Source organism: Chiloscyllium punctatum, chromosome 44, assembly GCF_047496795.1.
Source record: "Chiloscyllium punctatum isolate Juve2018m chromosome 44, sChiPun1.3, whole genome shotgun sequence".
Classification (NCBI taxonomy): Eukaryota; Metazoa; Chordata; class Chondrichthyes; order Orectolobiformes; family Hemiscylliidae; genus Chiloscyllium; species Chiloscyllium punctatum.
The window spans coordinates 26,702,086-26,729,301 of NC_092782.1; the positions used below are offsets into that span (position 1 = coordinate 26,702,086).

General features: G+C 37.3%; 1 protein-coding gene across 3 annotated transcripts in view; it reads right to left on the reverse strand.

Moving 5' to 3' along the window:
- cog5 (component of oligomeric golgi complex 5) overlaps positions 1-27,216 on the reverse strand; it is a 229,610-nt gene that overhangs the window by 31,006 nt on the left and 171,388 nt on the right. For all 3 annotated transcript variants that reach the window (XM_072562513.1, XM_072562514.1, XM_072562515.1), the window contains exons 8-12: positions 19,145-19,310; positions 18,830-18,939; positions 16,541-16,618; positions 11,642-11,723; positions 3,696-3,900 (exon numbers count right to left, since the gene is read on the reverse strand). In XM_072562513.1, the coding sequence (XP_072418614.1) occupies positions 3,696-3,900; positions 11,642-11,723; positions 16,541-16,618; positions 18,830-18,939; positions 19,145-19,310 (641 nt within the window). The remainder of the gene's footprint in view (positions 1-3,695; positions 3,901-11,641; positions 11,724-16,540; positions 16,619-18,829; positions 18,940-19,144; positions 19,311-27,216) is intronic.

The window sequence follows — 27,216 nt, forward strand, 5'->3', positions numbered from 1 at the left end:
TGATTTATATAAATCGCAGGATTGCGAAGACAGGACTAGGAGGATGCAGTCATTTTTTAAAATCCTGACCTTTCCGGATCTAACTCTGGAACAGGTATCGGTCTTGAATGTTCCCCTAACAAGCCAAGAAATACTTGACGCAATCAGGCAACTTCAGAGCAGTAAGGCGCCCGGCCCAGATGGCTTTCAAGCTGAATTCTATAAAGAATTTACAGGAATATTTACAGGTTCACTTATGGACATGTATAACTATTCATACAGTCAGGATTGTCTTCCGCCTTCGCTGAAAGAGGCGAATATCTCTCATCCTCAAAAAAGGAAAGGACCCAGAAGATTGCGCGTCATACAGACCAATATCCTTGCTAAATGTAGATTTTAAAATCCTCTCTAAAACGTTAGCATTGAGGCTAGAAAGGGTATTGCCACATATCATAAAGGAGGATCAGACGGGGTTTATTAAGGGCCATAGATCATCCAATAATATTAGAAGGGTTTTGAATGTGATTCAAGCCTGCCATCAGGGAAAGATACCAGATGTAGGAGTCTCATTAGATGCAGGAAAGGCATTCGATAGGGTTGAATGGTCATATTTGTTTTACACATTGGAAAGGTTTGGCGTTGGAAAGGTGTTTACCAGATGGGTCTCAACACTGTATAATGATCCCAAAGCAGTTGTGATTAGGCTCGGGTAGCTTCAGTGTGGATAGGGGCTGCCGCCAGGGATGTCCTCTCTCACCATTGCTATTTACGCTAATAATCGAGCCACTAGCAGAAGCTATACGGCCCTGAGGATTGGTACAGGTAAACATAAAATTACCCTTTATGCAGATATGTTCTTCTATTTCTCAGTAATCCCCTGATGTCCGTGCCTCGCTTAATCCAAGTTATTAATACATTTAGTGTATTTTCAGGCTAAAAAATTAATTTCTCAAAATCGGAGACTATGCCAATGGGTGACCTTGCTAGTATATCCCACTTATTGGACAGATCCCACTTTCCCTTTTGGTGGTCCCTGGAGGGTTTCTTATATTTAGGCATTTTTATCACCCCAGTATTTGGTCAGTTATACAAGGCTAACTTTGTGCATTTACTGGAAAGGATAAGGCAGGACCTCCCGCGATGGGGAGACCTTTCAATTTCCTGGCTAGGTAGAATAGCACTAATTAAAATGAATGTCCTACCTTATGAGAATCTCCTTTACCTTATGAGAATGCTTGTGGTGATGCTGCCGAGGCTGGCACTACGTAAATTATATGGCTGGTTGGGTTCCTTTATCTGGAATCATAGACCCCTCATTAAACTGAAGAAGCTACAGCTTCCACAGGCAAGGGGAGGATTGGATTTCCCAGGTTTTAGGAAATATCAGTTAAGTTCCCTATTAAGTTACTTAGCCGATTGGGTCTTGTCTGACCCACAATCAATCTGGCTGGACATCGAGGCTTCTCAAGTAAAATGCCCACTTATTAACCTTTTATTTTCAGACAAGAGGAAAATCATTACGGATCAATGTAAAAACCCTATAATACTAAACACAATTAAAGCTTGGATATAATGCGGCAAAATGAGGGCAACTCACATAAAACATTCCCCTATGCTCCGATAACGGGAGCATGCGGATTTAACTGGGGCTTACAGATGTCACTTTCAAACTCTGGAGATCCAGGGGTATCTCATGTTTAGGGGATCTGTTTAAAGAAGGGGCCCTGATGTCTTTTGAACAGCTGCGTCAGAAATTTGGATTACCTAATGGTGATCTCTTTCAATAGTTCCAAATTCGAGACTATATACAGAAGACGACTACATTATTAAATAGTCTTTATAAATCAGATAGAGAACGTAGAGTGCTATGGCCAATGGGGGTGGGGGTATCTTCTGTCAGCACTATTTATCATTTATTACATGATGAAGTAAGTATCAGGAGATATGGACAATCTGCTTAAAACATGGGATCAGGATTTGGGACTGGAAATCTCTATAGAAACGTGGAATGACATTTGGGAAAACGCCAGAAGGATCACCATCTGCAACAGAACTCAGGCCATTCAGTTGTAGATACTTCATAGGGCCCATATAGCACTGGACCGATTGGCAAAATTTAAGGCAGGAGCATCTCCAATGTGTCCCAAATGTAAAATAGAGGTGGGCACTCTTGTACATTGCTTATGGACTTGTCATAAGGCTCATAGATATTGGACTAAAGTAGCAAGTGCTCTGACAGAAATCTTAGGAACAGAAATTAGAGTGGACCCTGTATCTCTCCTTTTGGGCTTTTTGAACTTACCCTCCCTGGATATGCACGGGAAGAGATTATTTTCTATTTTCTCTTTCTGTGCAAGGAAAATTATTTTGGTAAACTGGGTGGCTGAGGGGCCCCCTTGGACTTTCGAATTGGCACAGATTAATCATGGAATGTATTCCCCTTGACTTCCTTACAAATATGGTGCACCAAAAGACTGCATTATTCCCCTAACATAAAATATGGCAGCTCTTCTTGAATTATATAAATACAGATATTTTGGCCATCCTAACAAGGGCTTTTATTTAATTGAGATGGCGAACCTGGCCGGTCCAGGGCACCTTGGGAGAGGAATCCCACATGAATACGGGTTTTGTTATGACTTGATGTTAATACATTCTGAGCATGTATCTCACTACCCAATTTCTGTGTTATCCGTCATTTTTTTTTCTCTTCTTTAAATAATGTAAAAGACTTAATTATACACTCTGGTTAGTTGTAGGTTAGATTAGTAGTTAGTTTTGTTTTTTTTCTCTCGGTTTATTTTGTTTGATAAATTTTGGTTATTATTTATTTAAGATTTAATTGTACATCAATGTTTATACTTGAGTTTTTTATTTGTAAACTTGTAAAAATATGTTAAATTTTCAATAAATATATGTATAAAAAAAGACATATTCTGGTTCCTTTCTCAGCTTAACTGAAAAGTTTAAGTCTGAATATATTTTTCAGTAAGACACATTGGGCTAGATTTTGCCAGGCTTGTAGAGACTGATTAGAAGGCAGGCTTATAAACTGGAGAGGAATAGCATTTTAATAACAGAGAAGATGGAGATAGCCAAATGTGTCACAACTAATCAATTAAGAGCCTCTTCCTGTCAATGTAGGCATTTTTCTTGACTCTGGCCTCAACACAGTGCAGTACCAGCAGTGACCACTACTTTTGATAGCACTTGCTAAGTCATCACTGGCCCTCCAAATATCCAATAGTTTTTTTTTGGGGGGGGGGGGGCGGGGTTGCAGGGACTCCCTTCATTTAATAGGATGGGACCCTTGACAGCAGCTAATTAACCTGATTACAGCTGGGTGGTGGGGCTCCAAAGGGTCAAGGTGGGAATACTGCTTGTTTTCTGGCATGTTTATGGGGATCCTGCTTTGCATTTGACAGTTATGCTGACATACTGAAACACTGTAAGCTACTTCTTTGGTGTGCTATCAAGCAGAGAAAGATACCTTTCTGCATAAGATGACGTTAGGAAAGCGAAATTTAGTTAAACAGGCACGTTTTAAGAAATGTAGGAAGTTAAAGGTTTTGAAGAAGGAATTCCAGATCTTAGAGCCCAGGCAACCAAAACCATGGTTCTCTGTGATGGACTGATGTAAACTGTAACCAAGAAAAAGGCCAGAATGGGAGCAGCATCATGTGTCATGCATACATGATGAATTAAAATAACCTTACTCATAGTCTTGCTTCTTCAACATAAATAGGTCTTGTGTGTCTTCCTCTGCCGCTGGTAGTTCAGGGGGTGAGTCTGAATTTCCACCAGTTGTTATACTATTCTGTATACTTTGGCTATACTGTTGCAACCGTTTCCACAGATCATTATATAATCGCAACAATTTTGGATATTCTCCTTCAAATGCTTGCTTCAGGAATGTGGATGCTGGGGAAAAAAAAAAGGTTTGTCTCCTTCAAGTTGCATAACGCTAACACATTTTCACTCCTGGGTAAGGCCTACTCTACCATATTTTCATTCCCTTTTTGTTGCTACTAGTTTTCATTATTCTGTGAGAAGGAAAGGAAGACCACATTTACAGCAGCACTCTTTCTGAATGTGATTGATTCTTAAAGACTTCAAAGTGGAGTTTCCTCTACGACCAAATGAACACAGAAATCATGGGAATTAAAATAATTTTAAGAAATTAAGAAATAGCAGGGAGTCTGCCCCAACATTCAATAAGATCATGGTTGATCTGTCCAGGTCGCAACTTCTCTTTTGTGCTAGCTTTTTATAACCCACAACACATCGATATTTCAAAAATCTATGTACCTCCTATTGAAATACTTTCAAATGATCTCTGGGATAGATAATTCCAGACATTCATTACCTTTGGAGAAGAAATTCTTTCACATTTGTTTTAAATGAATGTTCCCTTATTCTGTAACTATGTTTCCTGCTTTGACATTCCCCATCTTCTCAACATCTACCCTGTCAAACCCCCCAGAATCATGTATGTTTTGATAAGATCACTGTCCATTCTTTGATAATCTGAAGAATAAAGTTCTAACCTGTTTCGCCGCTCTTGATTAGTTAATCCATACATCTCAGGCATCGGCTCAATGAATCTGTATTGAACTGCATCCAATACCTGCATTTTTTTTTAATATACAGGGACAAAAACTGTACAGAATACTTCAAGTGTGGCCTCGTCAACACCCTGTACAGTTGTAACAAGACTTCTCCATTTTGAAACTCCAACACCCTGGCAATAAAGGCCAAAATTTCATTTGCCTTCTTAAGTACTTGCTGCACAGCATGCTAAATTTTGTGTTGTATGCACAAGAATATATCCTATGTGCTACAATTTTTTTTTTACTTTTTACACTTCTCTCTCCATTTAAATAATAGTTTGTCTTTTGATCCTTTCCACCAAAGTTCATGACCTCACACTTTCCTACATTAAACTCCATCTGCCAAATCTTTGCTCTCTCATGCAACTAGTATATATGCCCTTGCAGATTCCTTATGTGCTCATCACAATATGCCACCCACCGATTATTTTAATTTCAGCAATTATGGTTGTTACACTCTTCCACTCCTCCGAGTCATTAATACAGATAATAAACAATTAAGGTCCTTGGACTGATCTGTATCACTGCACTGCTTATGACTTCCCAACCTAAAACAGGGCCATTAATCATGACTATTTGTCTTCTGGGTGTTAAACAAACCTCAATCCATGCTAATGTGAGCTTCTTACTACCTTTTAGATGTCACCTTATTGAACAACTTCTGGAAATCCAAGTACATCAATATCTACCAGTTCTCGTTTATCAACTCTCAAAGTTATATCATCAAAGAACTCATGCAAATTTGTCAAACATTAATTGCCTTTCACAAAACCATGCTGATTCTGTTCACCTCCATTAAACCTTTCCAAATGCCTTGCTTTTTTTTCCTTAAGAACGACTCTAGTAATTGCCCAATGACAAATGTTAGGCTATCAGGGCTATAGTTTCCTGATTTCTACCTCTCCTCCTCCTTGACTAGGAGGGGTCATATCAGTGGTTTTCCAATCTGATAAATGCCTCAACCCAGTGAGTTCTGGAACATTTCAACTAATGCCTCCACTATCTTTGCAGCCTTTAAAATTGTTGAATGCAGGCCATCAGGTCCTGGCAACATGTCTGCCTTCAGTCCCATTAGTTTGTTAAATATTTTGTCCTTCATGATAAAGACTGTTACAAGATATTTCCTGTCATTAGTATCTTTCTTCCACAATCAAATAACTTCCCATAATTGTATTATAACTTGAGTTTTCATATCATAATATTAGCATGGTGACACCAACACATAATTCTATTTTGATGATACTCATGAATATGTCTGTATTTTAATGCTTGGCAGAAGTTTAAAGTCAAGCCTTGGTACCTTGGAAGTACTTGGTCTGGGTCCCCCGAATTTACAATATTGTACCACCTCCTGTGGTGAACAAAGCAGCACTATTGTCAAAGCATCAGCTGGTTACTCCACTTGACTCCACAAAAGATGCAGTTTAAATGGCTTCCATGAATGTCAGTAATACAAACGGCATTTAAAATGTCTGTTTTCCTTTCAAATAATGGTTTACAACTACAACATTCACTACATGGCATATAATGTAGTATGTAGCTTGACATAACTCGAGCTGTAGATGGTGTCAGTCAATAACATGTACTTTAAACATCCAGGAATTTTTAAAAATCCTTCATCCACAATACTCCCAAAAGTAACATTTTGAATTTAAATACACTCATCTTTTAATTTTAGTGGCGAAAGTGAGGACTGCAGATGCTGGAGATCAGAGTCAAGATTAGAGTGGTGCTGGTAAAACACAGCAGGTCAGGCAGCATCCGAGGAGCAGGAAAATCGATGTTTCGGGCAAAAACCCTTCATCAGGAATGGCTTTTGCCCGAAACGTTGATTTTAATTTTAGCGGGCTAGCTTAATTTTATATTGCGATTGCCTCATTTTATTAAATTACAATACTAAAAGATGGCGATTGAATGGAGGAGTATTTCTCTAAATGAATACATCTATGTACAAACATTTAGTAATATGCTCACTACTTTAAGAATTTCAGTGTTACACACACTTTACTGAATCTAGGCAAATTTGAAATGTGAATGAGGAATAAATATCTTCATGCACAAATTTATCTTTTATTCACACGTTTGAGAATGCATTTCTTTAAAATCTTCCAAGTGGAACTATTTTCCTGAAATCGGTGAATAACCACAAAACTTCAAGTCATTAACTTCTGTAAAATTTCTCTCTCTTTCAAAGTCAGTCTCATTACAATTCAAATTATTCAAACTTCACCAACTGGATCTCATAGGTGGTATTTCAGTATTGATTTATGCGCATGTCTGTTGGACACCCAAAATGATTGTGTAAGATGCCAGTCAAGCTGAAGAAAATAAATAAGTAAAATGAATTGGAAAAGCTCTATCGAGATTTTCAAATTCTCTGCTAAGCTTCCAACCTTATTCTTTACCTGGATTATTTTTTAGAATAATACTAAGCAAACCCAGAACCTGAAACATTAACTCTGCTTTCTCTCCACAGATGTGCCAGACTTGCTAAGTTTTTCCAGCAATTTTTATTTTTTTTAAAATGAACTGTTAATTAATATTGAAATAACTATGCCACATAAGTACAAATGTACTTGTACACATGTATATACGTAAAATTGTGAAGCAAGCAAATCTTTCATTCTTTGATTTCATTTGAAGCATTATAAATTTTGGAGTTTAAGTTAAATTGCTTGCTTGTATCTACATTACTTAGGCCTATTGGTAGAAAATTCCCAAATCATTCCAGTTGTATGTTCCCAATTAAAGTATGATCAATTTATTAATGATTTCCTTCTATTTCTTGAAAGATAAAAGGATATAATTTAAAAAGACAACATCAACAGACTAAAGAGGGTTAGTAATAAACATAATAACTATCATTAGAGAAAAAGTACCATGGAAATTAATAGGCTAAATATCCTTTGGACCTGATGGGTAGCACCCCAAGATTTTCAAGGAATTAGCTGCAGAGATAGTGATGTATTAATAGTAATGTTTAGATTCCCTACAGTGCAGAAACAGGCACTTCGGCTCAACTAGTCCACACCGGAGCTCCGAAAAGTAACCCACCCAGACCCATTTTTCTCTGACTAATGCACCTAGCACTATGGGCAATTTAGCATGGCCAATTCAACCAATCTGCATATCTTTGGACTGTGGGAGGAAACCGAACACCCGGAGGAAACCGACGCAGATATGGAGAGAATGTGCAAACTCCACACAGACAGTCGCCCGAGGCTGGAATCAAACTGGTGACCCTGGTGCTGTGAGGCAGCAGCGCTAACACTGACCAATCATATCACCCCATAATCTTCCAAGAATGCAGGAAAAGTCCAAGAGGATTGGAAAAATGCCAGTGTAAACACCTTATTCAAAAAGGAAACAAAATAAAGGTACCGAAAAGCCAGTTAGCTTAACATCAGTCATTGAGAAAGTTTTTGTCCTCTTATTGAAGGAAAGATATGCTGTTATTGCAGGCAGCCCAGAAAAGGTTCACTATATCAGGCACGAAATAATTTTCTTATTGAGTACGTTGGAACTGTACTCACTGAGGTTTGAAGAATGAAAGGAGAACCTATTGAAATAAAGATTTTTAGGGAGTTTGACAGGGTGGATGCAGAGTGATTGTTTCTCCTTTTGGGAGATTCTAGGAAGAGAAGGCATAATCTCAGAACAAGAAATTGACTGCTGCATTGATACAGATGAGAAAAATATTTTTCTCTCAGGGGATGGCAAATTGGGGGATGTTTTACCACATAGGGCTGTTGAGGCTGGGTTGATAAGTATATTCTACACTATTAAGGAAAATTCCGTCTGGCTGATACTCTAGTAGTTCAAGTAAATACTTAGGATGACAAATTTTCAAGAAAAATTTAGAGGTTTCCTAATATCCCTTCCTCAATGTGTGACAAAAATAATGTTAACAATAAGAAATAACCAGTCAATCATCTATTTGGTTTTTTTTGTGCAAAATAGCTATTAGGTCAGTCTATGAATGAAGTAAATGTATTTATTTGATGTGTATCAGTTTAAGACACTGCTGACAATGGTGTTAAAATGATATACAAACGGAATAATTATTATATACATAAACACAAGATTTTTCTTTATCAATGACTTTCTCTTGATCCTTCGCAAGATAGTTTGCTGTGCTTAGCAATTATCTATGTATCATTCACAAATAACAAACAGCAAGTAAAAAAAAAAGCCTTGAACATGAGGAGGTTTTTTGGCTTACTTCTGCATCTTATGATCTTATATTATACAATGACAAACAATCAAGATTTCTAAATATAATCTAAAATCTAGCATTCTCAAATTTATCCTGATGAGTGCAAGAAAATATGCTTCAGCAACGTGTACTTCTTTTCATCAGTATTCAAAAGTCTTCACAAGCCTTAAAGAATATTTCCTCGAACTTTCTCCATCTAACCCACATTTGGAATACACATTAAAAGCAACTAACTAGATTCACTGATCCATGTATATGAAGCAAAATGGCAATGGTGTTCTATAAATTTGTGGAAATTGCATCCAGTTGCATCACTTAAATTTGAGTTGACTATCAAAGAGACAGAGCTTCTTTTTGAGCAATTTTGACTATGATAAGAGATTTGAGCCTTTATATTGAAAGCATCACATTATTCCTGTTAAGTGTACCGCTTTCATCGTGAATGTATTAATTTAAATTATTTTTATTAATGAACTATAATACAATAAATTTATCTTCATACCACTCGCAATATTGAGCAGGTTATGATACAATGTACAATAAGAAAAAGTAATGTCTCACTGCTGCATCGCAGTATGAAGAACCAGACAATCTGAAAATTCCAGCAAAGTTTACAAAATTGTATAATATTTAAATACTTTATTCAACATGATTTTTGACTATTATCATCTGGGAAATTTAACATTACATGATCATTATAAAGAATGAACTATTCCCCCAGTCAATTCCCAGGCTGCTGTGAAGCTAGATGTGCATGGCATTTGAAACATTTTAAATCAAGTAGAATTGATATTGGATGTTTCTTTCAACATAAAAGACAGCAGTATTCCATTCTCCCACAAAAAAAATGATTAGTTGTAACAACATAAGCAGTTTTCAGAATATCTATTACAGGATTTAGAAACCTTTGAATTCTGGTGATGGCATGAACTAAAATTTAGTTGATGGACAAAACGCACTACAATGTGTTATGAAGGCGTGGGTGTAATATACCTTTATGAGAGTAAAAACTAGCTGTGACAGCATCAAGTGTTTGCAATACACAATGTAACATGTGCTCCAACTACTGGGGTAGCTGGTTGCCTGGGAATGACAAATTAGGCCAATCAGTTTAAATTATAACCCAAAAAATACCAAATTCCAATCAAGTTTGAACTGAGTATATTGGCAATTTTAAAAGCCAATGACACAATCTGATGCTTTGGGGTAGAAGACTGGGGAAAATTGAACATTTAGGGGGAGACCTGCCACCAGACCAACATATGTAGACTGCTAGTCAGAACTCTCTGAGAGGTACCTGTCCAGAGGAGGAGTTTGCATAGAGAAAAACCTCAAACTGACCTGGGAGCAAATCTACCGAAGAAGATAGATATTCGACTGCTGGCTGGTTGTAAAATGTGAATTTTTCTGTAAATTTTAATTAGGAGTTTCATCAGACTAGTATTATAGAAAGGAAGGTACAATATAAGTTAGAGGAAGGAATTGTAAATAGTTGAGAGTTAATTATTCTCTGTTATACTTTAAGAAATAAAGTTGTTAATTTTTACTTTAGATAGATCTTGGCCACTTGAAGTTTTACAGATTATTGCAAGGGATAAATTTTTTCTGTGTTGCTGGTTTTAAATCAAGCAAGTGGGTTTACCCAGAGTCATAACAAATGAGACAGATTATGTTGGAGACGTGAACATGAATGTGAATAAATTACGTATTTTACTATGGCCAGGCGCAAGAGGATGGTAAAATCGGACAAGTCCACAATAGTATAGAATTAAGCATCTTCAATAGTGGACATGGAAGAGATTTGAATATGAATTTATCACTGACTGGAAATAGTTAGTGTGAAGTAATTGTTAATAAGCATAAACAAGGACTAGGACAATTCCACTTTATCTGCTAATATGCCAAGTAAGTCATGATTACTAATGAGCCTAAATTCTGAACATTTTACAAATATAACGTTTCTGTAATAAGCCAAAGTTGATTTTGAAATTTTGTCAATCCTACAGTGAAACTCATTGAGCAGAATATTAAAGAAGGGATTGATTATGGCATTATAATTTAATATCAAGGGAATGGTTACCACATACAAAATGTATAAAAACAACCAATGCAAACTGAGAAGGCAGAATTCAAGGGTGAGTCCAAAATTAGTAATGTGACAAAATAATAGAAATTCTCTATCCCATGAAATATTGAATACATGGAACAACTGCTCAGTGAAAGCAATTCATATTGTACGGATTAACTCCACTTAAATAGAACTTTCTGGGTGGGAGTAGAATCGAGAGGTCAAGTGAATATATAAGATAAGTACTTATGCAAATAAAAAAATTAAGTAACATCTTAAAAATCATTACTAGAGAACTGAAAGAGAATACTTAGTTTATGTACGTAAATTTGTTAGCCTGAAGGAATGCAGAACATTCCCACAGAAAATTGAAACAAATTCAGAACAAGCCCAAAAGCAAATAATTTTTTTCACCATATTGCTTAATAGACACAAATGGCTTTTTCTATGTTCCATACTTTCTACTGTATTCAGGAAAATACAGTCCAACTTTTGTGTCTCAAATATATTGAAGAAAGTGATTGCCCATATTTGGTGCACAGCTTTCCTTCCTCATTTTTATACAGATACAAGAAATAGCCAACGTTGAGTAAAATATTCAGTTAATTTGATTCCTTAGAATTTCGAATGGATTCTGGTATGGCACATGTGGTGCAGTGGTAGTGTCCTTCCCTCTGGATTCAAGCCACACCTGCTCCAGAAATATGCAACAATGCCTCTGAACAGGTTGATTCAGAAAACATCTATAAAATCAATATAGGTACTTACAATTTGTAGCCTGTTGGAATTTCAGAGTCAAGATTTCTGTGACAGAGTTCCAGAAAGTATACAATATGTCTGCTTGATTGTCCTAAGGAAAATAAATACTAATCATTAGTATTAGTATCTATTGCCTGTGACTTGCAAAAATAAATTCACTGAATGTCATTTTCCCAAATGGCTACTGATTAAAAAAAAATCACTCAAGCAAATTAGACAGGTATCGGTATTTTCCTTCCTATCTTATTTGTCCCCGTAACACTAAGATGTTGTGGTAAGTGATGGCATTGCAGCTACCAGTACTCATAACTAGAAGCAGAAGACAGCCATTTGGCTGTATATACCTGCTCTGGAATTCACTACAACAATGATTGATCAGTGTATTCCAAATTCCATATTCCCGTCTACTCCTATATACCTTTGATTCCATTGCCTAACAAAAATTGATCATCCTTTGCCTTAAAAATATTTGATGATGCTGGTTCCAGCATCTTATGAGGCAGAATGTTCCAAACACACACAATCCTCTAAAAGAAAATTCTCCATAATGATCCAAAAATGGCAACCACTAATTTTATAACAGTGCCACTTATGTCCCTCTATTGAGAGAGCAACCCTTTGGTCCTCTGGGACGTTACTAATCTTTGAATAGTGTCTCTTAGTCATGGACTGAAAGAAGAGGAAACATCACTTCCAAATCTACCTTGGCAAGACCTTTCAGGATCTTCGACATCTTAATCAAGTCACCATTGAAGAGTTCCAGTGAAGAGAAGTGGAATCTGCTCAACCATTCCTTAGACAATCTGTTCATTCCAGGTATCAATCTAGTAAGCTTCCCTTGAACCAGTTCCAACACATTTACATCCTTTGTCAGAGCCAATAGCCTTTGCAATATCCAATGTCTTGGTATCATGTGGAGTGAATCGAATTGGCTGAGGCCTGGCACGTGGATACTGCTAATAAGACAGGGCTTGGAAAGCGGATGGACTAGTGGTATTATTGCTACACTGTTAATACTAAGACCCAGATAACAGTTTGGGTGGCACAATGGCACAGTGGTTGGTACTGTGGTACTGCTGCCTCACAGCGCCGGGACACAGGTTCAATTCCAGCCTTGGGTGACTGTGTGGATGTTGCACCTTCTCCAATATTTGTGTGGGTTTCTTCCGGGTACTCCAGTTCTTCTCCAGTGCAGAAGAGGTAGATTGGCCATGTTAATGGCCCCCCCAATTTGCAGGCAAGGTGGGTTAACTATAGTTAATGTGGGGTTACAGGGATAGCATAGGATACTCTTCAGAGGGTTGGTGCAGAATTGATGGGCCGAATGGCTTCTGTCTGCACTGTAGGGATTCTATGAACTTCTATGACATACCCAAGGTTGGTGATATTGATATCAGGTTGTTGCTCAACTAGTCTGCAAGATAGCTCGTCCAGTTTTGACACTAGCCCCAGATGTTAGTAAGGAGGACATCATAGGCTAAACAGGACTGAGGATGCCATTGTCATTTCTAATACCCATCTATACACCATCTTTTCCTCACTCATACATTTGAATAGACTTGAAGACTCTGCAGATCAGAATTCTATAGTTGTTCTAATTTTAGGTAATACTCTGCTTTTTCATTCAAAAGGTCAAACATGAACAATTTCACATTTTCTCATATGTTATTCCCTGCAGTACAATCAAATGGAAGAAAACATATTAATCTTTTGTATTGCTTATTAGCTTTACTCATAGTGAAACCTATTGCTTACAGAATTTTCAACTGTTGAGAGCTTTGCTAGTAGTTGCTGTCTTTAAAAGACCGAGTAGGTTGGGCAGTCTATGAAATGGTAAAAGGAAATCGTTGACTCACTCCTCACTGAAATCTGAGTTAAGGTACTGGAAAGGTTAACAGTAAAAGAAGCTGAAGAGCACATATTTACATTTATAAGTGCCAGAGATCTGGATGTATCGGTTAATAAAGAATTAATTATTTTGTCATTTTTTAGTGTCAATGAAAATGTTGGATGAAGCATAAATGAGGGAACACCGTCCTTAAATTTAGAAGCAGAACATATTTATTTAGTCAGCAACATCAGCACTGTTCAAGTTATTTACTTATTTCCAGAGCAGAGACATAACCAAGCTGCTCTGCTTAAAAATCTTAGCTGTACCATAATTATGTCAGCACATATCAATAGTTATTGTGTTGCATCAATGATTTTCAAAAAAAAACTCAGTCATGCTGCTTCTAATCTTAAGAATTAAAAATAACAAAGAAACTTTGATCTATTTCATAGAGTCATAGAAAGGTATAGCATGGAAACAAACCCTTCAGACCAACCCGTCCATGCCGACCAAATATCCCAACCCAATCTAGTCCCACCTGCCAAAACCCGGCCTATATCCCTCCACACCCTTCCTATTCATATACCCATTCAAATGCCTCTTAAATGTTGCAATTGTATCAGTATCCACTTCCTCTGGCAGCTCATTCCATACACATACCACCCTCTGCGTGAAAATGCTGCCCCTTAGGTCTCTTTTATATCTTCCCCCTCTCACCCTAAACCTATGCCCTCTAGTTCTGGACTCCACGAGTCCAGGGAAAAGATTTTGTCTATTCACCTTATCCATGCCCCTCATAATTTTGTAATATTGCATAATTTCAAACCTCAGTGTTCTTACATTTCCTCCTACATTTATAAGTCATTATTCCTTGCAAATGTTTGCTTACTGCTTGCGTATTCAAACCAACTTGGATTTTGAACTGTTAAGACCTATTTTGTAAATTTGAAAAACAAACCAATTTCATTATAGTAAACACAGACCCTGTAAATTCTTCAGTTAAATGGACAACAGCTAAGTATTTCAAATCCAAACAGTTACTACAAATAAATACATGTCAAGAGGTGAAAGGACTGGCTAAGTGTGTTTGTTGATTGTAGTTATCAGAACATATTTAGGACAAACTGGAAATTCCACAGGAAAAGATAAAATAAACTGACCGAGGAAGAAAAGGAATAAATTTACAGAAATTAGCTATAGATGTACAGCTCAGTATTAGATAGTGACTCTTATAACTGGTGCTCAATAAAACAAGAAAATAATATGAATTCATACTTATAGATTTTAAAATCTTACTAAAGGTAAATATTTAAATGTTTATTCATTGTTTAATAAATTTGCTGAATATTGAACTGAAACATGAAGTTTTAAGTGATGATGTGCTGCTTTCAAAGATCTCAAGTACTTAAGAGCAATTATAAAGTTGTTACTTATTTTTCACATATTACCAGAAATTTAACTATATCTTATGACAAGGATAAATACTCTCAGTGAGATATGCAAAGTTAAGATGCATCCTTGAAAATGATTGAGAGGGCAAAAATAATCTGGAATAATGATCAAAAGAAACAAGATCGATAGCCAACCACATAATTTCACAAAAATCAATGTTCTGATCAACTTCAATAGACAATAGATAATAGGTGCAGGAGTAGACCATTCTGCCCTTCAAGCTGATCATCCACAATCAGTATCCTGTTCCTGCCTTCTCTCCATAACCCTTGATTTCACTATCCTTGAGAGCTCTATCCAACTCTTTCTTAAACGAATCCATAGACTGGGCCTCCACTGCCTTCTGGGGCAGAGCATTCCACACACCCACCACTCTCTGGGTGAAGAAGTTTCTCCTCATCTCTGTCCTAAATGGTCTACCCTGTATTTTTAAGCTGTGTCCTCTGGTTCGAGACTCACCCATCAGTGGAAACATGCTTCCTGCCTCCTGCCTCCTTTAATAATCTTATACGTCTCAATCAGATCCCCTCTCAGTCTTCTAAACTCAAGGGTTTAGAAGTCTTTCAACATAAGATAGTCCCGCCATTCCAGGAATTGACCTGGTGAACCTACGCTGCACTCCCTCAATAGCCAGAATGTCTTTCCTCAAATTTGGAGACCAGAACTGCACACAATATTCCAGGTGCGGTCTCACCAGGGTCCTGTACAGCTGCAGAAGAACCTCTTTGCTTCTATACTCAATCCCTCTTGTCATGAAGGCCAGCATGCTATTAGCTTTCTTCATTACCTGCTGTAACTGCATGCTTGCCTTCATTGACTGGTGTACAAGAACATCCAGATCTCTTTGATCTCTTCAGAGTATATGCTATTTTAAGACCAATTTAATAAATACATAAAATCATTATTCATACGGTGATATTTTTAGTCTTCTGGACTATTACATGTGTTGCCTGTTATAATGGTTTTCTTCTCTTAAAAAACAATATATGATATTTGATTAACTTGACCTTTTTTATGGAATGAGATGGGACTCTTAGACAACTATGTGGCAACAGCATCAAAAACCAGATACTAATTTGCTCGGCTAATTTGTCTTTCAGCATTTCTCGGTTGAAAGTATGAAGATAATCGTACAGAATAATCTTTGTCTTTGCTTCTATGATTATAATATAATCAAAGTTTACAATCTTAATAAGGTTGTCGTGTAACAGCAGTCATATTCCTACTTCTAGTCCATAAGACCTGGGTTGAAGTAAAACCTGCTCCAGAGGTGGGTCAGAACTGATGGACATGATTTGGAGATGCTGGTGTTGTACTGGGGTGTACAAACTTAAAAATCACACAACACCAGGTTATAGTCCAACAGGTTTATTTGGAAGCACTAACTTTCAGAGCGCTGCTCCTTCATCAGGTGGTTGTCTGATAGATGGAAAGTGTCTAATACTACTGAAAAACTAATGGTGCAAGAAAATAAACTCAAAAAATCTATAATATTTTGTGAACATGTAGTTTGGTAGTTTGTGAAGTCTTGTGTCCGAGCTGAAAGTATATCTTTATAAAATCATCTATGTACACCCTCCCTTTAAATATCCTCAATACCAACACTTAGAAACTCATTGTGTTACCTTAATTATTTCATCAATAAAGCAGATGTGTGTCACCGGGTCTCTTTTCTTTGTTAAAACTTTCTGCAAATGCTGCACCTAAAATAAAGGAATCATCAATTTAAGACTGAAAATACAGATATTAGATAAATATCAGACTACATATATTTCGTCCTTAAAATAGCTTCAATAACACTGAAAGTAATCTGCTGTTACCCTACAAAGAATAAACCATTGTTTCTTGGAAAACCCTGTGATACAATTTGTCAGGTATTTTCTTCTACTCCATGGTATTTTCTGGAAGATTCCATAATTATTTTCCTGAATGAAGCAGCAGTGAAATTATGAGAAACATCAACAGGACCTAAAACAGGAAACAAAAAGCACCTGCAATCCACACCAGTTCACAAAAAGAAACGAATAATATATTCAATACTATATTTACTGTATTTTATTTCAAAGTAAGTACTGTGCCCTATGTATTTTGAATAAATTATATTGCCTATTAAGGTGCGAACAGACATGAGAACTTCTTGAAACAAATAAGGCAACAATCTTAGTCAAAAACAAATGGAACATAAGAACCCACAACTTGCTTAACATACAACAATCGGTCTACCACTATTCATAGATTCACTTAGCCATCTGATAAGATCATTTGTAGTGAAAGAAACTTAAACCAAAATCTGTTGCCAAGCACAGACAACTGATTTGAACACTGTCAGTTGTTAAACTGGAAAAGTAAAAACTGCCTGTGTATTTGATGCTGGTTGAGGATAAGCATATTGCGGACTGATGCTTGATTTCAGGAAATGCTCAAAGTTTAACCAAAAATTGCGAGGACAAGGTTAGCATGTGAGCTGCCAGAGGAAGTGATGGAGGTTAGTACAAGTACAACATTTCAAAGGCATCTCGATGAGTACATGAATAGGAAGGGTTTATAGGGATGGAGCAAAATGTTGGCAAATGGGACTAGATATATCTAGGACATCAGGTCGGCATGGACGAGTTGGACCGAAAAGTCTGTTTCTGTGCTGTACAACTCGATGACTCTAAGATGTTTAGGGTATGGAAAACATGTAAGATGTCTCAAACTATGCCATCTTTCAAGGAAAACAAATTTGGCCAATGTCACTTTAAGGAAGCAGGGCTGCAAACATTGCCTGTCCATGTTCAATTCCCTTTTGAGTCCCGAAAAGGAGGCGAGTGCCAAAATTCTCCAAAACGTTTTACATAGAATATTGATACTCAGTTTCCTTCTAAGTCTAAAATTGTTTCAGCTTAATATTACTTCCTGGAAAAAAACTGTTTGTATGAATACTTCAAGCCAGTATCGAGTAGATGTGACTTAAAAATCATCAATAACAATTGTCTTCTCTGCATCTTGATTTTGCTGTCAATTGTGCGAAAAAAAAATTTGTATTCAATGTGAATTTCAATGTTAAAATGCAGTGCGCTGAAGTGATCACAGTGCAAAGTTGAAGACAAAGATCTTAAAAGAAAAATAATTGTACAAGTGTATCTTACAGTATCCCAAATCACATTACAGAAAATTGCTTTTGAGCAACTGCAGTCAATTTGCTCCATAATCTCAATCAGAGCTCCATAAACAACAAGAAGAAAAATGTTCACTAAATAATATCAAGATCAGTTCTGCTATATTTGGGAATATATTCACCAGAGTGCACAAGACTTCAATGCAAGTATTTGTCAAAAGATGGCACCTCTGAAGTGGAACTCGAAACCATAATCTTCTGATTGAACCACAGCTAACACTGAAACATAAGTTGAGCTTAGTTGTTTAAGTTCTAACCTATGACATTTGATTCTGAAATGAGGGTACAGAATACTGAACCATTCAAAACATAGCAATGCTCAAAATTTCAAAGGAACTAAAGAAATGAATAACTTTGCAGACTGCAGCCACAAATACAAATTTCAAGAAATCAGGAAACTCTGAAGCAAATTATTTCCTGCAAACCTGAAGATCACAAAATAGAATGTTAACTCTTTGGTAGTAGGTACAAAGCTGCTATACAACATCTAGCCTTTTCTGGTAATCAGATAATTTCTGCCAATTACAAGAGAAAACAATGCAGGCACGCCCCAGGTCAAGGTCATATTTATACAAAAAAATTATATGACCTACCTGGTGCTAATTTCTTAAAGATAAAGCACCTCATATGATTTTAGCAAAGGACTTACTAATTCCTACCAATGTGGAAATTCAACAGCGGAGGAATTCATTGTAAACTGAAACTACATAATTTCCAGTTACATCAACAAAAAAAAACCCCATCAGAACCTTACTTGCCCACATGCAGCACAAATTTGATCCATTAGTTTCTCCATATTCGTCCAAAGAGCAGCACGGAATGCTGGCGTGTTGCCTGGAGTCGGCATTGTGGCTCTTCCTGGTCCTGTAAATTTTGAAAACAAAGTAAATTGATACAAAATTACAAGGAATGAGAAGGTAACAATGATTAGAATTTTGGATGCATTAAGAACACGGCTTCTCATTTACAGCAGTATATATACAGTGTATTTGTGTTTTCAAAATTTTATAATCTTGAAAACTGTATTTCTATTGCTGTAATATAATTTTTGTACAAGACTGAGACTTGCCTCTTGAGGTGGCTTGAATAGGTTGAGTTAACATTTTTATATCCAAAGCATTACTGACATTATCTTCCAGAGATACCCGATACCCATCGACTACACTGTTGATAGTTTCCTTTAAGGTTCCAAGATTGTAGAAAACTTGAAGTGCTGTTCCTACCTGCGTAGGATTCTTATAAAAATAAAATAACATGTTAACAACACTTAAGATTAAGCTGCTAGATCTATTCCTACTTAACTGTATGAAACAAAATACACAAGTTACATTAGTATTTCTGACAAAAAGATGAGTCCCAAACTATTCCAGCTCCATTGATTTAAAGACTGATCATGATGCATACATATTTCCTTCATTCTCCATAGCAATGTTTCTACCAAATCAGTCAATTCCATTCTGATCATATCCCATCTCTACTTCTTCCCTCTTGTTTATCTGATTATGATTAATGTCTTCGAAAAGCTGGGTTACATTCTGAAAATTCAATCTGGGTAAGGAGCACTCAAACATCTGTCGGTAATCCAGTATCTTTCCTATTCAACCATCAACCAAAATATGAATATAATCACAATACTCCAAGGAACTTTCTCAGGCCTTACATTTCAGGCAAGCTCAGACATTGATATTGTTGAGGCCGAAGATCGACAATGATCACACTGAATGGAGAAGCAGGATCAAAGGGTTTAAGGTCTTTTCCTGCTCCTATTTATCCTGTTTCCATGGCACATGTAATGTAAAATCATGCAAATTTCAAAGTTTAAAGAGCTCAAGGCAAGAATAATTCATTTCAAATAGCATTTGCAAGATTAAACGAAATTAAGAATGATCCAGTTTACTATCTACTAACTCGATAGTCACATAATAAAGTACTAGACTTGTTGACTTATTAATCTATACCAATTTATTTGCAACAGAACTAGACATAAGGCAAAGAAAAACATTAGGTGATGGAAAGCTTTGGGACCATTAGTTCAAAATCAAGATTTCCTTCTAACAAGCCAAACCTACCACTTGTCATAATGTCTCAAATTAAATCAATATACTACATCCCAAAATATTCAGAAATAAATTTACATAATTTATATTTTAATTAATCAATGAGCAACTGCCTCAAAACAGAGTAGGAAATGATTGTGTTAAGGGCAGAGGTGATGAGGATTTCTTAAAGAATATTTAAGAAAATTTTCTTGGTCAGTTCTTTCTTTCCCAAGGAGGATTCATTGTTCAAGGTAATGAAATGGGTCAGATGGAGAATATCATAGTTGAGAAGCATCTTATTTTTATAAGAATAAATGATCATTATACTGTAAATCTTAAATTAGATATGGAGTTAGATTATACAATGATGCAGAAACAGAGGCAGTATCTCACACTTAGCTTTAAAAGGAGTAGAAAAAAATGTAAAGATGCAATTATTAAAAATTAATTTATGAAAAAAGTTTAAAAGTTTTGGTGTCTAAAACATATGCATTTGTGAGTAGTGCTATACAATCACTGATGTTGACTTCAACAGACACAATATGCCCTGGTTTTACATCTTAGAAATGGCAATCTCAACAAGGCATCATTCTTGCAATAATACACATGTAATTAGAATCAATTAACCATTAATCTAAGCTATCATAGAAAACTTTATTAATCTTCCAAAAAAGATCCGTTCAAACTATTTCCTGGAACTCACCATGTGAGTTTTTAAGTGTTTAACATACACAGTTTGGTTTTCTGAATCATGGGTTAGAATTTTCCTAGACAATAAATGAGGTGGGCATTGGTGAGAAAGTTGAGAAAAATTGCATGAAACCAGCATTGAGAAGATTTTTGATGCCACAGCAAAATGTACCATTTTCCAAACAAGTTTTAAGCATTGAGATGATATGCTCATTAATAAACAGCCAGCCACCAATTTACATATATTAACATGCAATAATACATTATTATTAGATCACGTTGTCTTCTTGCAATTTCATATTCTCCCATTCACTAGATAGAAACTAGAAGGCAACAATTCCTGCCATCAATCAGAGCAGTTACCTGGCAAGTCCAGCTCACTGCTTGCTTCTCCACCACTCTATCATGGACACCAGTCATCAACCTCTCAAGGCACACCCCTATCTATAGAAGTTGTCATCACATCCTCACGGTATATTTTCAACTCCATTTGCAAGTTGGTGGCATGCTTCAATGCTGCACTTTGGACCCATACTGGCGCCTTCTACTGCAATGCTGCTGCAACACTTTGTACACAGGGAAAGGCTCTTATCTCATGGACTGGACCAAGCCGCATTTCAGGAATCCTTGTTAGCTCTCTTGGCACCTGCTTAGATCCTTGCAGCATCCCTGCCTTGTCTTTTTGCAAAGGTTTACAGGCTCACAGTACTTTTATCTTGCCTTGTCATTTAGCACAGACACAAAGATAGGAAGCTTGTCATATCTTTCAGCAATGATCAGTCAAGGGGGTGGACACATATGAACTCAATCTCAACTGTACCAGTTTGCAGTGTATGCTGCAAACACAATGTATGTGCATCAACTGAATAGCTATGTCTCAAACTCTTCCGTCAAAAGAGATACCCTTTAGTTGAGGTAACTGCACAACAAGTCACATAGCGTATATTAGAAATCCAGGGGTTTGAACACAGTCAGTCAGTCACTTCATGCAGGTGGTCAATAATCTGCAGTCCAGGTTTTGGGTCACAGTCAGTCCTATGATTCCCGAACAACCAGTCTGGGAAGTCAGTCAAGGTGATGCACAGAGATCAGTCAGGGGTCTGGTCTGTCATTGGGGGTCTGTCCACTAAAAGACAAAGGGGAGTTATTATGTTAGAGAGGAGTGCTGTGGGAGGAAAGCTGGGGAGATTGGAGCAAGACGGAGTGTTTACTTCTGTGAGGGAGGGAGCTCACTACAGCTTGGGCTAAAGGTGCTTAATGAGCATTAAATCCTGTATTTGAATCTTAAGTATTAACCAAGTATATGAATCCAAATCTTGTCCCCAAATACTCTTACCCATGTCATGCAGCATCAGGAATAAATATCACTAATGGCTATGATATACAAGCAGTGTATTGCAGCATGAAAATATTCACCGTAATTGACAAGAGTAGCAAGCACCTTCCAGGTTCCCATAGCTTTTAATTCTACCTGTAGTAAGTAGGAGGATATGAGTGTGGTACCATAGAAACTTGGTGTAAAGGCAATGAGGTGACTTTGGGAAGATAATGAAACTCACCAAAGTTGACACTCAGCTGATTTCTGATAAAATTAAGCCCTTGGTCTTTTACTCATATTATTCATCCTGCAACCAGTGGCAATACTGGTCTGTAAATATTAAAATTTTTCAGTCCATTCACTTTAACAAGTTATAATGAAAATTCAAACTGATAAAAATGGGATTGTTCCAAATAATTCAAAATGATTGTCATAACATGTTCATTGCCTTACATAAACAAGTTTCTGACACTCACATCTCACAAGTACTAAGTGACCAAATTTGTTAATTGCTACCCTAAGTAACAATACTGAGCATCAAAAGATCCGAATATAACATTTAAGTAAACAGTGACAGAGTTCTCAACCACTGTTAGCAATTAAAGACATGCTGCATCTGGCACTGAAGACAAATGAGATATGGCAGGAGATGGAGACATGTTGATCACTGAAATTACTCAACATCTGTTGTCTGTACACTACAGGAACATGTATTGTGATTGTCTGAGGATCAACATGGTCTTGGCAGTTAAATTAAGTTAAATTATACATCACATAGATATGATATTAATCAACTACTGCTGCTACAAACAAAGACCAAGCTAGAAAGACTCACCAGTCTTATGATGCGTTTATTAGCAATTTGCAACTTCGTAACAGTGTGGTTTCTATTCACCAGTAGTATTATTTTGTATGTTTGTTTCTTTGCCAAATTTGCTTTCTTTTCCCCCAAAAGCAGTGAATCATATTGGGGTGCAATGTCACTGTTAACATCATTTTATTCTTTACTATCATATCCAAACTGCATGTGAACCTAGCTACTAAGAGTCAGGAAGACTATTAATCTAACTACAAGTACTGTGGCAGTATAAGAGAAAGAGAATTAATGTTTTGAGTCCAACATGACACTTCTTCTGAACTGAAACCTAATCATCTATCTTGGTTTAAAGGAAATTAATAAAGCATAAGAACAGACAAACTTGCAATTGCTTTGGAACAAGCTAAAGGTAAATTATCCCTCCTTATACTTCTCAACTTGCTTGCCTTTGATGACACCATCCTTCACCAAAGGCCTGGTTCCATTTTCATCTATCACATCATAGCCAGAATATTACTTGCAATGGTTCCTCTTTCCCTCCTGCACTATTAACTCTGGTATATTCCAAGGGTCTACATTTGGTCCTGTCATTTCTTATCTACATGTTGTTCCTCAGTGATATCATGTGAAATGCAGCACTTAGTTTTCACATATAAGCTGACATCCCAGGTCTACCTCATGATTAAATTCATTTCCTATTGTGGCCAATTATTTCAGGGAAGACAGTGATCTCTGTAAAATTTAACACTCTAAACATTTAATAAAGAGTGCTCTGAGTAATTAGATTGTAACATTCTGACTTGTGATAGAGGTGAGGGTTTTTAAAAATTCATTCATGGGGTGGATGTTGCTGGCAACACATTTATGGCCCATTCTAAATTTGCCAGAGGGTGGCTAAGAATCAGTTACATTTCCAAAGTTTTGGGCCACATCTAGGCCAGACCAGGTAACATTGGCAGATCTTTCCTAAAGGACATTAGTGAACCAGATTTTTTTTTAATAACAATCATTTGCATTAAATCCTGATTTTGAATCCTAATCATTAACCAAACATTTGGAATCCAAATCCTGCCCCCAAGTACTCTTACCCAGCTGAAGCAATATCAGGAATAAATATCACTAATGGCTGTGATATTCAAGCAGTGCATTGCACCATGGAAAGATTCACCATAGTTGGCAAAAGTAGCAAGCACCTTCCAGGTTCCCATAGCTTTTAATTCTACCTGTAGAAAGTAGGAGGATATGATGAATGTGGTACCATAGGAGCTTGGTGTATAGGTAATGAGGTGACTTTGGGAAGATAATGAAACTCACCAAAGTTGACACTTAGCTGACTTTTGACAAATTAAGCCATAGACGTTTTAGTCATATTTTTAGCAGTTCCATAATTGCTCTAAGCCAGATTTCTCAATTTTTCATTTCTGGATTCAAAAATATGTCTCCAAAGCATTAGCTTGACGTCTTGGATTGTTAGTCCAGTGACATTACCACTATGTCACTGCCAACTTCTGCAGGACAGCTTAGGGGTCATAGAAGAACAAGTCAAAAGAATATAGATACGGGCAGATAATTGTCAGATGAATACTTGAAGAAAGAGGCTGGGTAGACTTGGTGCTAGGAGTGATAATTTTTAGTTTCCTACAGGGATGGAGTCAACAGCCGATGCATGGCACTGTGCTGCTAGAACAACTCAGGAAAAAGTTTAGAAATCAGTAAGTAGCTCATTGTTAAAAGTCAGGATTCAGAAGTAGTAGTACTATGGAGTTGAAAAATTGTGCAAATGTCACTGGCACTGATTTAGGGAGGTCACGAATTAATTAGAAGAATCCTGTAGACAGCCTGGAGAATGGGGAATAACAAGTTACAAGCAGCATTTGCTTCATACAACTGAACAAGATTGAAGCTCAAGGAAAGGGGGCATAGGTTTAAATTAAGGGGGGGGTAGATATAGGACTGATGTTAGGGGTAGGTTCTTCACTCAGCGAGTCATAAGTTCATGGAATGCCCTGCCAGTAGCAGTGGTGGACTCTCCCTCTTTATGGGTATTTAAGCGGGCATTGGATAGGTATATGGAGGATAGTGGGTTAGTGTAGGTTAGGTGGGCTTTGATCGGCGCAACATCGAGGGCCGAAGGGCCTGTACTGCGCTGTATTCTTCTATGTTCTATGAAAGCAGAGGGGTGGTTTATTGACAGTGAAGCAAACTCTTGGTAAAAACTGGAGGATGTTGGCAATAATTAATGGTGTGTAGTTATCTGAGTCAAGAGGAACCCAAGATTGGACGATACCAAAACAAAAACAGGAGCAGTAATTAAGGTCATCCAAAAAAAGTGAAGAATCGCAATCCCTTCTGAAGATTAATAATTTTTGATGATCCTTTATGTTACTAACTTCTGGGGGTTTGTCCAAGAGTGAAATTGTGTTATGATACTAGACCTGAATGTCAAAGTTATGCTACAATCCTGGGGAAGATCGCCAAATTATATTATAATTTGGTAAGGTACCAGTAATCTTTATTTTTAAAGCAAACAAAAGGAGGCATTCAGAAGAGTTACGAAGAGAATAAAGCCACAACCCTCCACAAATTTGAGCAAACAATACTCTACAAGTTTAGATTCTACAGTATACATAAAACATACTTATAACACTCAGAATTAACGTGGTAAACACTGTGATCAAACATCTTATATTGCATATCAAACTGCAAACGTACTCAGGACAGATCACGCAGATTCCTTACAGGTTAATGAAATGATGGGTCATCAAATTTTATTAAGCTTTTCAAATAATTATGTTCTGTACTTCGGTTTATTTGGCCTTGAAACTCTTCTCAACAGTCATTCCAATTTTAAAAGCCTCAATGACTTGGGATGCTTTCCTCAATTGGTCAGAGTATGGAGTACAGGAGTTGGGAGATCATGTTGCAGCTGTACAGGACATTGGTTAGGCCACTTTTGCAATATTGTGTGCAATTCTGGTCTCCTGCCTATGGGAAGGGCGTTGTCAAACTTAAAAGGGTTCAGAAAAGATTTACAAGAATGTTGCCATGGTTGGAGGATTTGAATTATAGGGAGAGGTTGAATGAGCTGGGGCTGTTTTCCCTGGAGCATCAGAGGCTGAGGGGTGACCTTATAGAAATTTATAAAAGCATGAGGGGCATGAATAGGAAAAAACAGACAAGGTATTTTCTCTGGGGTGGGTGGGGGGTCCAGAACTACAGGGTATAGGTTCAGGGTAAGAGGGAAAGATATAAAAGGGACCTAAGTGGCAACTTCTATACACAGAGGGTGATGCATGTCTCGAATGAGCTGCCAGAGAAAGTGCTGGAAGCTGGTACAATTACAGCATTTAAAAGACATCTGGATGGGTATATGAATAGGACGGGTTTAGACCAATATGGGCCAAGTGTTGGCAAATGGGACTAGATTAGGTTAGGATACCTAGTTGGCATGACGAGTTGGACTGAAGGATCTGTTTCCCTGCTGTACATCTCCATGACTCTAAAGACTGCTCCTATTCTAGTCCATCACTCTCCTGTCTGGGTTCAAACTGCCCTTGACTCTGAAAAGTGCACTCCCTTACTTCCTTGCTAGTACAATTTCAGCAATTTGCCATAACCAGCATCACCAAGTTAAAACTGCCCCTGGATTATCATGAGCTCTAATCTAACATGAAGCAAATATAGCTTGGGTTTTTTCAACTCCCATTCACTCAGCTGCATTGAAGTATGATTGCTTACAGGATTCTATTAAACTCATGACTTCCCCAACACAGAGCCAGTGGCCTTCCCACTTTCTCAGCTCTCGCAAGGTTTGTAGCTCTGGTTGAGGTTTAGGGTGTAGGTTTGCTCGCTGAGCTGTAGGTTTGATATCCAGACGTTTCATTACCTGGCTAGGTAACATCATCAGTGGCGACCTCCAAGTGAAGCGAAGCTGTTGTCTCCTGCTTTCTATTTATATCTTTCTCCTGGATGGGGTTCCTGGGGTTTATGGTGATGTCATTTCCTGTTCATTTTCAGAGGGGTTGATCGATGGCATCTAAATCTATGTGCTTGTTTATGGCGTTGTGGTTGGAGTGCCAGGCCTCTAGGAATTCTCTGGCATGTCTTTGCTTAGCCTGTCCCAGAATAGATGTGTTGTCCCAGTCAAAATGGTGGTTTTTTTTCATCCGTGTGTAGGGCTACGAGGGAGAGGGGGTCGTGTCTTTTTGTGGCTAGCTGGTGTTCATATATCCTGGTGACTAACTTTCTTCCTGTTTGTCCTACGTAGTGTTTGTGGC